This window comes from Xenopus tropicalis, chromosome 9 (genome assembly GCF_000004195.4).
Source record: "Xenopus tropicalis strain Nigerian chromosome 9, UCB_Xtro_10.0, whole genome shotgun sequence".
Taxonomy (NCBI): Eukaryota; Metazoa; Chordata; class Amphibia; order Anura; family Pipidae; genus Xenopus; species Xenopus tropicalis.
Window position 1 is genome coordinate 72,103,469 of NC_030685.2, and position 12,962 is coordinate 72,116,430.

At 40.9% G+C, this 12,962-nt stretch overlaps 1 protein-coding gene across 6 annotated transcripts in view; it reads right to left on the minus strand.

Moving 5' to 3' along the window:
- Positions 1–9,403: 9,403 nt before the first annotated feature.
- The window catches only part of slc4a10 (solute carrier family 4, sodium bicarbonate transporter, member 10), a 113,003-nt gene continuing 109,444 nt past the window's right edge, over positions 9,404–12,962 (minus strand). For 4 of the 6 annotated variants that reach the window (XM_031893498.1, XM_002933275.4, XM_012971397.3 and 1 more), the window contains exons 25-26: positions 11,925–11,960; positions 10,085–10,102 (exon numbers count right to left, since the gene is read on the minus strand). In XM_031893498.1, the coding sequence (XP_031749358.1) occupies positions 11,948–11,960 (13 nt within the window). In that variant the 3' untranslated portion in view covers positions 10,085–10,102; positions 11,925–11,947. Of the gene's footprint in view, positions 10,103–11,924; positions 11,961–12,962 lie in introns of all 6 variants that reach the window. The other 2 variants (XM_031893501.1, XM_031893500.1) reach the window with 1 other exon arrangement.

Sequence of the window (12,962 nt, forward strand, 5' to 3'; positions counted from 1 at the left end):
TGGGATCAAGTACAGGTACTGTTTTATTATTACAGAGAAAAGGGAATCATTTAACCATGAAATAAACCCAATAGGGCTGTTCTGCCCCCAATAAGGGGTAATTATATCTTAGTTGGGATCAAGTACAGGTACTGTTTTATTATTACAGAGAAAAAGGAAATCATTTTTAAAAATGTGAATTATTTGATTAAAATGGAGTCTATGGGAGATGGCCTTTCCGTCGTTTGGAACTTTCTAGATTTATTAAAAACTTGCTGCCTCTGGTACTCAATAACTTCTAAATGGAGTTTTGGTTTTTTTTTGTTTTTTGAAGAAAGACGCCATTTTCTATTACATAGTAACATAGTAAGTTGGGTTGAAAAAAGACGTATGTCCATCACGTTCAACTATGATGCCTATATATAACCTGCCTAACTGCTAGTTGATCCAGAGGAAGGCAAAAACCCCATCTGATGCCTCTCTAATTTGCCGTAGAGGGGAAAAAATTCCTTCCTGACTCCAAGATGGCAATCGAACCGGTCCCTGGGGCAACTTGTACTGAGAGCTATCTCCCATAACCCTGTATTCCCTCACTTGTACTGAGAGCTATCTCCCCTACCCCTGTATTCCCTCACTTGTACTAAGAGCTATCTCCCCTACCCCTGTATTCCCTCACTTGTACTGAGAGCTATCCCCCCTACCCCTGTATTCCCTCACTTGTACTGAGAGCTATCTCCCCTACCCCTGTATTCCCTCACTTGTACTGAGAGCTATCTCCCCTACCCCTGTATTCCCTCACTTGTACTGAGAGCTATCTCCCCTACCCCTGTATTCCCTCACTTGTACTGAGAGCTATCCCCCATACCCCTGTATTCCCTCACTTGTACTGAGAGCTATCTCCCCTACCCCTGTATTCCCTCACTTGTACTGAGAGCTATCTCCCCTACCCCTGTATTCCCCCACTTGTACTGAGAACTATCACCCCTACCCCTGTATTCCCTCACTTGTACTGAGAGCTATCTCCCCTACCCCTGTATTCCCTCACTTGTACTGAGAGCTATCTCCCCTACCCCTGTATTCCCTCACTTGTACTGAGAGCTATCTCCCATACCCCTGTATTCCCTCACTTGTACTGAGAGCTATCTCCCCTACCCCTGTATTCCCTCACTTGTACTGAGAGCTATCTCCCCTACCCCTGTATTCCCTCACTTGTACTGAGAGCTATCTCCCCTACCCCTGTATTCCCTCACTTGTACTGAGAGCTATCTCCCCTAACCCTGTATTCCCTCACTTGTGCTGAGAGCTATCTCCCCTACCCCTGTATTCCCTCACTTGTACTGAGAGCTATCCCCCATACCCCTGTATTCCCTCACTTGTACTGAGAGCTATCTCCCCTACCCCTGTATTCCCTCACTTGTACTGAGAGCTATCTCCCATACCCCTGTATTCCCTCACTTGTACTGAGAGCTATCTCCCATACCCCTGTATTCCCTCACTTGTACTGAGAGCTATCCCCCATACCCCTGTATTCCCTCACTTGTACTGAGAGCTATCTCCCATACCCCTGTATTCCCTCACTTGTACTGAGAGCTATCCCCCCTACCCCTGTATTCCCTCACTTGTACTGAGAGCTATCTCCCCTACCCCTGTATTCCCTCACTTGTACTGAGAGCTATCTCCCATACCCCTGTATTCCCTCACTTGTACTGAGAGCTATCTCCCCTACCCCTGTATTCCCTCACTTGTACTGAGAGCTATCTCCCCTACCCCTGTATTCCCTCACTTGTACTGAGAGCTATCCCCCATACCCCTGTATTCCCTCACTTGTACTGAGAGCTATCTCCTCTACCCCTGTATTCCCTCACTTGTACTGAGAGCTATCTCCCCTACCCCTGTATTCCCTCACTTGTACTGAGAGCTATCCCCCCATACCCCTGTATTCCCTCACTTGTACTGAGAGCTATCTCCCATAACCCTGTATTCCCTCACTTGTACTAAGAGCTATCTCCCATAACCCTGTATTCCCTCACTTGTACTAAGAGCTATCTCCCATAACCCTGTATTCCCTCACTTGTACTAAGAGCTATCTCCCCTACCCCTGTATTCCCTCACTTGTACTAAGAGCTATCTCCCCTACCCCTGTATTCCCTCACTTGTACTAAGAGCTATCTCCCCTACCCCTGTATTCCCTCACTTGTACTGAGAGCTATCTCCCCTACCCCTGTATTCCCTCACTTGTACTGAGAGCTATCTCCCCTACCCCTGTATTCCCTCACTTGTACTGAGAGCTATCTCCCCTACCCCTGTATTCCCTCACTTGTACTGAGAGCTATCTCCCCTAACCCTGTATTCCCTCACTTGTACTGAGAGCTATCCCCCATACCCCTGTATTCCCTCACTTGTACTGAGAGCTATCTCCCCTACCCCTGTATTCCCTCACTTGTACTGAGAGCTATCTCCCATACCCCTGTATTCCCTCACTTGTACTGAGAGCTATCTCCCATACCCCTGTATTCCCTCACTTGTACTGAGAGCTATCCCCCATACCCCTGTATTCCCTCACTTGTACTGAGAGCTATCTCCCATACCCCTGTATTCCCTCACTTGTACTGAGAGCTATCCCCCCTACCCCTGTATTCCCTCACTTGTACTGAGAGCTATCTCCCCTACCCCTGTATTCCCTCACTTGTACTGAGAGCTATCTCCCCTACCCCTGTATTCCCTCACTTGTACTGAGAGCTATCTCCCCTACCCCTGTATTCCCTCACTTGTACTGAGAGCTATCCCCCATACCCCTGTATTCCCTCACTTGTATTGAGAGCTATCTCCTCTACCCCTGTATTCCCTCACTTGTACTGAGAGCTATCTCCCCTACCCCTGTATTCCCTCACTTGTACTGAGAGCTATCCCCCCATACCCCTGTATTCCCTCACTTGTACTGAGAGCTATCTCCCATAACCCTGTATTCCCTCACTTGTACTAAGAGCTATCTCCCATAACCCTGTATTCCCTCACTTGTACTAAGAGCTATCTCCCATAACCCTGTATTCCCTCACTTGTACTAAGAGCTATCTCCCCTACCCCTGTATTCCCTCACTTGTACTGAGAGCTATCTCCCCTACCCCTGTATTCCCTCACTTGTACTGAGAGCTATCTCCCCTACCCCTGTATTCCCTCACTTGTACTGAGAGCTATCCCCCATACCCCTGTATTCCCTCACTTGTACTGAGAGCTATCTCCTCTACCCCTGTATTCCCTCACTTGTACTGAGAGCTATCTCCCCTACCCCTGTATTCCCTCACTTGTACTGAGAGCTATCTCCCATACCCCTGTATTCCCTCACTTGTACTGAGAGCTATCTCCCCTACCCCTGTATTCCCTCACTTGTACTGAGAGCTATCTCCCATAACCCTGTATTCCCTCACTTGTACTAAGAGCTATCTCCCATAACCCTGTATTCCCTCACTTGCTAAGAATCCATCCAGCCCCTTCTTAAAGCTATATAATGTATCAGCCAGCACAACTGATTCGGGGAGGGAATCCCACAACTTCACAGCTCTCACAGTAAAAAATCCTTTCAGAATATTTAAACGGAACCTCCCTTCTTCTAAACGGAGTGGGTGCTCCTATCATCTATCAAATCAAAATAGGTTCACTGTTTCCATTTTGTTATTGTTCATACTGCACTGAAGTATTATAATGTATAGGGCCATATTATTTGCTCTTTTTAAATTGCAGATATCTAAAACCTTTCCCAACCCCCTTCCCCATATTAGATCCGTACACCTTCGTATTTGCCATTTGCGACCGGTTTCTAATAACACAAAGAAGAGAGGTACTAAATATTTATTTCTTTTCACGTAACCGGAAGGTGAAAACACAACTTATGCACAAGCACACAATACATAAACATCTGTAATAAATAACATCAAAACTGATTTTATTACTGTAAATATGAAAATAAAGGGAAGCAGAACATCACGCAGGTTGCATTCTGCACACTTTTTTTCAGCAGTTGAATTGGCTGGAATAAACAAGAAATTCACAAACATTCACTGACGTTCACATGAACATAACAAAACTTAGCTCAAATACTCAATGGAATTGTTCTTTAAAGAATAAATCATTTTCCCGCCACACTGGCTGCCAGTTACCCTCTCTGCTAAGTGGGGCAGATGGCCATAAAAGTACATTTGGAATGTAAAATTTGTGAAAGCAAGAGTTGTGCAGATCAGAGCCAAGCAAATCCTGTCTCAAGTCAGAACTTACATTTATTAGTAATTATCTTGTGAACGTGGACATGTTTAAAGATACAGGACAGTGGGGTATATTTATCATTCTGTGTAAAAAGTGGAGTGAAGCATTACTGGTGATGTTGCCCAGGGCAACCAATCAGCAATTAGATTTCAACAGTTAGAAAACCAAAGCAAAGTATCTGATTGGCTGCTGTGAGCAACATCACCGGTAATGTTTTACTCCACTTTTTAGACAGCATAATAAATATACCCCTATAATGTACGGCCATTTCAGCTTTTTTCTTTCCTGTCCATTTGGATATGGGGCAGTTTTTGCAGAAATCACTGCATAATATGATATTTAGGGGCATATTTATTAAAATCTAAATTTGGGGAGGAATCTTGTTTCTATTGATTTCATTCTCAAATAGGTTCATTTTGATAACGTTTTTAGAAAAAAAAATGTGATTGTGGGGGAAAAAATGCAATTAAAAAACCGTGATTAACAAACTTGAATTCTGTGGGTTGTAGGGGACAAGACAGACAATTTCTGTTTGATAAATCTAGAAAAGTTGTTGTGAAAAGTTCAAAATAAAAAAAGCTCACAATTTACCTTTTTTGTATTCGTCTGTAATTTGCTCTATAATTAATGGCCTTTCTATTTAAAAAAATCCAAAACGTCATGATGGAGAAACACAATGATGTGCTGCAATTTTCTTGAATTGTGGCATGAATCAAACTTGAATTTTAATAAATCTGCCCCATAATTGCTGCCCTAGGCAAGTATGCAGTGAAAGGTAAGACTGTAGGCAGGTTTGGCTTGAGTTTACTGTATATTTTGTAGACTGCCAATTCTGGGTGAGAAATGTCCATGTATCAGTCTTACTGCAAATAAAGAGTGGGTGTAACCAGGGTCAGACTGGGCCACCAGGGCACCGGAAAAACCCCTGTTGGCCCCGGCGGCCCAGACCCGATCCCTTTTGCCACTTCCCTGGCCGCTCACCGGGGTTCCTTCCCTGATGAGTTGGAAGTATGTTTTATGCTCAGGGGAGGACGTTGGGTAGGTGGAGGGGGCCCCTGCGGGTGGTTGGGGGGCACGGGGGCCCTTGTGAGGAGTGCAGGGGACATGGGTGGGACACCTCAGGGTGTGCGGGCCCCTGGGGCAGTAGCCCGGTGGGCCCTGCACCCCCCAGTTGACCTTGGGTGTAATGGTGGTGCAGGATGGCAGAATGATGCACTTTCATCCATCTGGTGTAGGTCCCGCTCTGAGCACATATAAAACCTTATAAAAAATGCTTTTGCGCAGAGTGACTGGCAGTGGATGGAATTTACATAGAATATATCATGAGCCAATGTGTTTATTTTTTATTTATCCTTATCTAATTATTATAATATTCAGTAATAGTCAATGGAATGTATTTTTCATTGTTTGCTCCCCCTCGTAAGCATGTAAGTATGTGTTTCTGGCTCAGCCTTGCCTAAGCTGCCGTTACGTCTCAGGTTGGCTCCAACCTTTTTGTGGTCCTCCTTTATATTATAACTAAATTACAAAAAGTCAGATGTGGGCGTGTATTTCAGCAGTATTTCATGACATAATTGTAGAAGTGGTCAGTCAGATGGTGTCACGGCACTCTGGGGGTTTCATAGCTACAAAGAGACCTCCATTAAACTATGCCGGTACTGGGATTTACTTAGACTAAGTGCAATTAAAGGGGAATAGCCCCTTTATATAGTGAAACATAAGAACTGCAAGTCACACATTTACAGTTTTATAGGTCCTTGTATGTTCTTGTGGTTGATAACATTAAAAAAAAACCTACTGTGCTGTACATGTATGGGAACAGGAGTAAGTGACAGATGCAACATACATTACAATAATAATTTGTCTACAACAACACAACTGTGCTCTCCCAACTCTAACAAGGAAGATTTATTATCCACTTTTATGCACAAAATGCGTCAGGCTGTTTTTTATAATTTCTAAATGCCTCTCTACTTTCCTAAAATCTGAACCAAATGAATTGTGGATAATAAATCTGCCTCCTGGAAACACTCATAACCCACACGTGTGTATTATCCCTGGTATCCAATAAGCTGTACTGATAAACTGTACTGATGTTCAGTAGGGTTCCTCATGTTGAAACCATGAAAAACCAACAGAAATGTTTTCAACCTACAGATTTACTATTGTTTTCAGTTTCATTGCAATATTTAAATCCACACTCAGCAGAAAATATTGACTTTCTATCCAGAGCAAAAGTAAAATTCTTATTTAGAAAAAAAAAAAATAATTTAATATATCTAGGTTTTACAAAAGTATTGTATTGTTTTTGTATTTTGCTGGAGTTGTCTAAATATACTTACATATGTCTAGGTATATAAATATGTACACAGTCCTAAAACAGATCCCAGAAGCTTGTGGCACAAATGTATTTTTATATTTATTTTGGTATTAATTGTACTGTATCATCTCCGCTATATCTAGGCTGATTATTTGCCAAAATAGTTAGTGGAAAAACTAAGCTTTTGAGTTGTTTTGGTTTTTTTTTTTATCTTGTAATAAGTTTTTTTAAAAAATAAAACAAAGGTTTTTTTTACCTGTAGCCAAAGAAATCAGTCACTTTATTTCCAAATATTGTGTATTTTGTTTTAGAAACAGTTAAGATTAATAAATAGTGATGAGCAAATCTGTCCCGTTTCGCTTTGACGAAAACTTTGTGAAACAGCAAAAAATGTTGCGGCGCAGTCACATCAAAATGGCCACGGTCGCGGTAAAAAAAGCCGCAGGCATCAAAAAAAGATGCGCAACAAAAAACGTGCGCATCAAATGTGATTTGTGGCTTTGTCGCTGTTTTGCAAATTTTATTGTCGCTTTGCGAATTTTTCGCCGAAATGCAACTGGACAGATTCGCTCATCACTATGGGGCCGATTTACTAATCCACGAACGGATCGAAAGCGTACGAATGCGTTTTTTTTGTAATGATCGGTATTTTGCGTTTTTTTTCATCGCCGTCGCGACTTTTTCGTAAATTGTTGCGACTTTTTCGTAGCCGTTACGACTTGTGCGAATTGTCGCGACTTTTTCAGAGCCGTCGCAAAAAAATCGGAAAGGTTTGCCCACCGTTTACTAGCGCTCAATACGAATTTGCGCAAGTCGTATTGGCTACGAAAAAGTCGCGACAATTCGCGCAAGTCATAACGGCTACGAAAAAGTCGCAACAATTCACGAAAAAGTCGCAACGGCGACGAAAAAAATCGCAAAAAATACGAAAAAGTCGCAAAATGTTTGTTTCCAATTTTTCCGATTTTTTCCCGTTCGGGATTCGGATTCGTGGATTAGTAAATCAGCCCCTAAATATCACACACTAACTTCAAACTACTTTAGACTTTGGTTACAGAGGGCGGCGTCAGGGCGGGTGCAATAGACAATGCTTGTGCCTGCTTTTTACACTTTTCACCCTGCCCCAACATCAGTAAATAAGCCCTATAATTTATAATAAATATCAAATGGGTCTGAGATTTAGAAGTAGATTTATCACAATTTTGTATTTTGAGTTTTTTTAAGAATTTGAGAAAACTTGAAAAATTTGAAAATTGAAAACTGGATCGCTTAAAAAATCAACTCAAACACAATGAAATCACATTCATTTTAAATGAATCTACCAAAATTCAAATTAATTTGAAAACTTGGATTGAATAGCATAAATTTTGCTAATAAACTCTCACTGGCGTCTACATGAACTTGACAGTTTTAATATGGCAATTTTTTTTTAAAAAAATGTTCTGCTTAATAAATCTCCAAAATTTTAGTTTCAGAAAATCAAATTTGAATTTGTGATTTTTTTTTCCCACAAAAAATCCAGTTGCAGTAAAAATCAAATTCAAATTTTTCGGAATTTGCCCCCTTATATTAACCATCACTTATATAACAAATAATTATATGCACTTGCTTTGCTAAATGTTTAGGTCAGTCTTGGAAAATCTTACATTTTGCTCCGGGATAGGAGGAGTTTTATTCTAACCCTAACCCTAATTCAGAACACCATACCTAAGTTTTTCAAAAACACATATAAATATTGGAAAAAATTACTTTTTTTGGACTAATATTGGGTTTGCTCCATGAGTTCCCATAAATTATCCTTTTTCATAGAAACAAAGGTTCATCAAGAACAAAGAACTATTCATTATAATTATTAATACACTGATTGCTGGTTTCAGAGTATTCTGAATAAGGAGATTCCAGATAAAAGCCCCATACATGTATTCTAATGCGGGTATTATATGCCGCCCTTCCCCCTCCCTTGCTGTAAGTCTATTTTTTAAGATGGTACATTAGGGGTATGTGCAACCTCTTTGAATCTTCTTAATTAAAAGCAAGAGTATCTGGTAAGCTCTAAACTAGCTCTAGCATCTGGTACATATTCAGCTATATACATTAACTGGCAAAGTATGAAAGAAAACAAGATTACGGCAAGATTTACTAAAGGATAAAAGCCTGGCATATTCTGCCCCCCCCCCCCCCCTCAGCAAATGATCAATATAAGATGGCTTTGTTGGAGATGCCCTAGGATCCAGAAACTTCAATGAACTTTCTTACTAAGTGCATAATGTTTAAAACAATTGTTATATTTACCATTATCCTTAAATGCTTTCCAAATAATCACAAAAGGGTAGATTTACCACAATTTTTTTTCGCCTGGGCAGTAGTGATGAGCGAATCTGCAAATCTTGCAAAAGATTCGTGAATTGGTGAAAATTCACGGAACAGCGATAAAAGAAATGTTTGCGTGTCATTTTTGTTGAAGCAAGCAACAATTTTTTGACGTGCGTCATTTTTTTTACACTCGTGATCATTTTTTTTGCTGCGGGCGACAATTTTTTGCCATATGCTGAATTTTCTCGCTGTGAATTTTGCCACGCCTTTCACGGATTAATCCACCAATGGCAAAACGCGGAAATTCATCACAAGTCCATGACTGCCGAATTATTTTGCAACAAAGTTCACCCAGCACACCCTTACCTCCTCCAACAATTCTTACTCGATGCACAGCCCAGAGAGTCGGCACTCCCAGAACAGTCCAGCAAAAAATAGTTGACCGGCAACGTTTCGGGGGCGTACCCCTTCGTCAGGCCTGACGAAGGGGTACCCCCCCCGAAACATTGCTATTTTTAAATAAACACGCAGGGGCCAAGCCCCACTTGCATTACACTCGTTATGCCGGTCAACTATTTTTTGCCGAATTATTTCGCCCATCACTACTGAGCAGTAATAACAGACATTTTTTCTAATTCAGACAAATACCCCATAGACTTGTATTACATTAAATTCAGCCTAGATTTTGAGATGACCCCCCCCCCCCCCCCCCAGAAAACATCAGAATTTGATTGCTCGCGCGTTGATGAAAAAGCCAGTGGGGCAAATTAGGAAATTGTACAGAAATTCCAGGAAAAGGTTAATAAATGTGATTAAATTAGAACTGCTGGGGAAAATGTCAGGAAATTCCAATTCAACCTTTGATAAATCTCTAAGTCTGATATGGCCAGTAGCAGTGCAAATAAGCGAACAAAACATTTGTGCAAATCTGTAGCTATGTGATCCATAGAGCATTCTGCAAAAAAATAAAACCACTCTTCCCTAATGCCCCTGCCACCGCATTAAAATACTTTATTGCTGACTCCTCTGACAGTGAAGGGGCTACTGCTTCTGTTTCAAAAATAGAAATATATTGCACTGCTAAAGGATGTGACAATTTCCAGTTGAACGATCCAGTACCGATAAGATTATTCTTCTCCTCTTCTTGTAAAAATAGACTGAAGAGCAAGTCAGAGACAAGTCTCCCTGTCGAATCCTTTCCCTGAGGCTTTTTTCTTTTTCTTGCTTTCAGAACTAGAAACAAACAAAAAACCTCCAATAATTAATAAGACATGACCTTGAGGAACGTATTTAACCCATGTCTGCCCCATGCCATGCAGCCCACCATGGTTTGCATGCAGCCAAAGATGACTTCATTGAAGAACTTCAGCAAGCAAAGAAGGTTAGTTGCCTACACAAGCTCCATGCAAGCACTGATTATACACTTATATTGATTGTTTAGTGTCATGTCTACTACTGGTAAAAATAATCTCATAATTAGTGAGAAGGTAAGGGAATAATCAAATATCTGGTTGATTGTAAGACAAGGTCCAGCCAGGAGAATTCAGCAGATGTGGTAATATGGTTGCTCTATTGTAGGGTCCAACAAAACAAGCCTAAATTTTATCTAAATGGATGATTTTGTTAAACATATATTGTGTTTTTTTTCTACAGTTACAGGTATGGGATCCTATCATGCAGGCTTAAGATGGCCATGCACGCACTGATATTATCGTACAAAATGTGCAATATTTGGTGCATGTATGGTGGATTGACGAGACAATCAATATCACAAAAGCTTTGGATAATCGGGCGCTGTTGAAGGCACTCGAGTAAAAGCTAAATCGTCAGAAAGGGCTAGAATTCCTATTGTTTATCTGACAATTGAGCCCTGAACGTAAGTGGAGGGTACGATCTGCGATCGCACGAAAGATCGTCAGACCCGCCACTAACCTTCAGGGCTGAATCGGCAGATAAGGAGGTAGAAACAATAGGATTTCTACCTCCTTCTGCCGATTCAGCCCTGACGGCAGATTTTGCTCAGGCGCCTTCTATGGCGCCCGATCAAAATCTTTTGACCCACCAGATCGGCGAGTCGACCGATATCAGCAGCCTCCTGCGATACCGGTCGACTCGCCGACTTGCCATACACGCACCGAATATCGTCCGAAACCTCGTTTCGTACGATATTCGGTGCGTGTATGGCCAGCTTTATTGTTGTGTATGGCCACCTTAAAGCTGGTCTGCTGACTTTTTATGGGCTCAGTATGGGTTGTAATGTGGTCAACAGAGGTAGCAATATGTTCCCACTAAAGGAAGATTAATGCCCCAAAAGTCAACAGTGGCGAGATTAATGGCCTTTTGGATACCAACCCTATGAAGTTATTTCCTACTGACTGGGAAGTATTTATGTGCTGAATACATAGCGCCATGCCAACAAGAGTATTGTTACAATGCATTTTAGTACACAAAAATACACACATGCACAGCAAGGCAAGTCATTAAGTGCCTACATGCAGAATTTTGGGATAACAAAAACAATCAAGATTGGACATTTTGCGCTTAGCCCAAAGCAAACGTGGACTGTTATTTTATAGAGCACCTTTATAACTACTTCTATTACAGCATTATATGCACTATACAAAACCTCCACAGAGGCGCAAAGCCTCTTTATATCTGTTCATTCCTTCTGGCATAAGCCATAATCCTCTTGATGGTGATGGTGCTTTATAAAATGTTGCACACATATGGACTGATTTACTCAACTAGGTGTTATGCGGTTACTAATAGATTTCTCTTCAACATTCTAACTTGTAGAAGGGTAGTCAAAGCTTCTTGTTTATTTGTTGTGATGGGTAAATATTGGTGCAGTTTAGCACCTATGCTTGTAAATCAGCCACATAGAGTAACAATTCTGGTTTCTTTTCATTTTTGTTTCCCAAAATGTATGGAGCATATAGAATTTAGTCCCATTGCCAACTGAAATGGCTGCAACCCAAATCCGACGTGTTCCAGACCTTTCAGTCAGCCGAGGGTTTGATTAGTTTAAGGGCAATTTCCGTAGCTAGGATCTTACCTTTAGGAATCAGCTTCAACAGATTAGGAAGGGGAGCTTATGACAGAAATGTAATATGAAACAATTAAGTACAATGTGGTCCATAGTGGTGTCATATAGAAGATCACATTTACATTTGGTATTATGCTTATGACTGCTTATTCCAATGCTTTAAATATATAACCTTGTTATGTCCTGTAAATTATAGCATTCTAATGTTAAATATGGGTTGCAAAGATGTACAATTCTAATAGAACAACACCGAGGTTTCATTTGGAATGGGTGCAAAGTATACAGATGGCTGAGCAGTTTATTTCAACTGTTATGGTAATAGAAATAATATTGGAGGTGCAGTCCAATAATAATATGGTGTGCTGTTTAGGACAAATTATAAAGTAGTTGCTATTTACACACCAACAAAAAGTATAATAAAAAATAGCAGTTTTTTTATTGTGATGATGAGTTACACATAATAGGTTGCAATCTGAATGGGCTAAACTTATCTACTGTATTTTACAATAATTTATAGAGAGCAGTCACAAAGCAGAGAGTATTCTTTGGATACTGTAAAAAGTGGTGGCAAACCACAAATAACACAAATATACCTCCACAGTGTTTTCAAAGCAGTTTGGTCACAACAAATGCACAATGACTATAGCACTAGTTTTATTATGATGGTTGCAACAGAGTATCTGAAGCTTCTTCCCGGCAGCAGATCAGAGTTACACCTCAACATACTGATCCATATAGAGCCTCAAGAATGTTGAAGAAGACCTTAGTTCGGGATAATGTTCATCTTGGGCATTATTGTTTATACCGGCTGCCAAGATCTATTCGTCTGGACTTTTTCTCTGCTTTTGATACAGTTGACCATTCCATTCTAATGCAAATACTTTATTCTTTTGGCATCCGGGATCCAGCCCTTCTTGGTTTTCCTCTTACCATGTTAACTGCTGTTCTCTGTTGCTTTTGCTAACAAATCTTTTTCCCTGGTTAAGCCAAATGTTGGAGTGCCTCTGGGCTTTGTAGTTGGTTCTCTAAAATGGAGGTTGTGGTCTT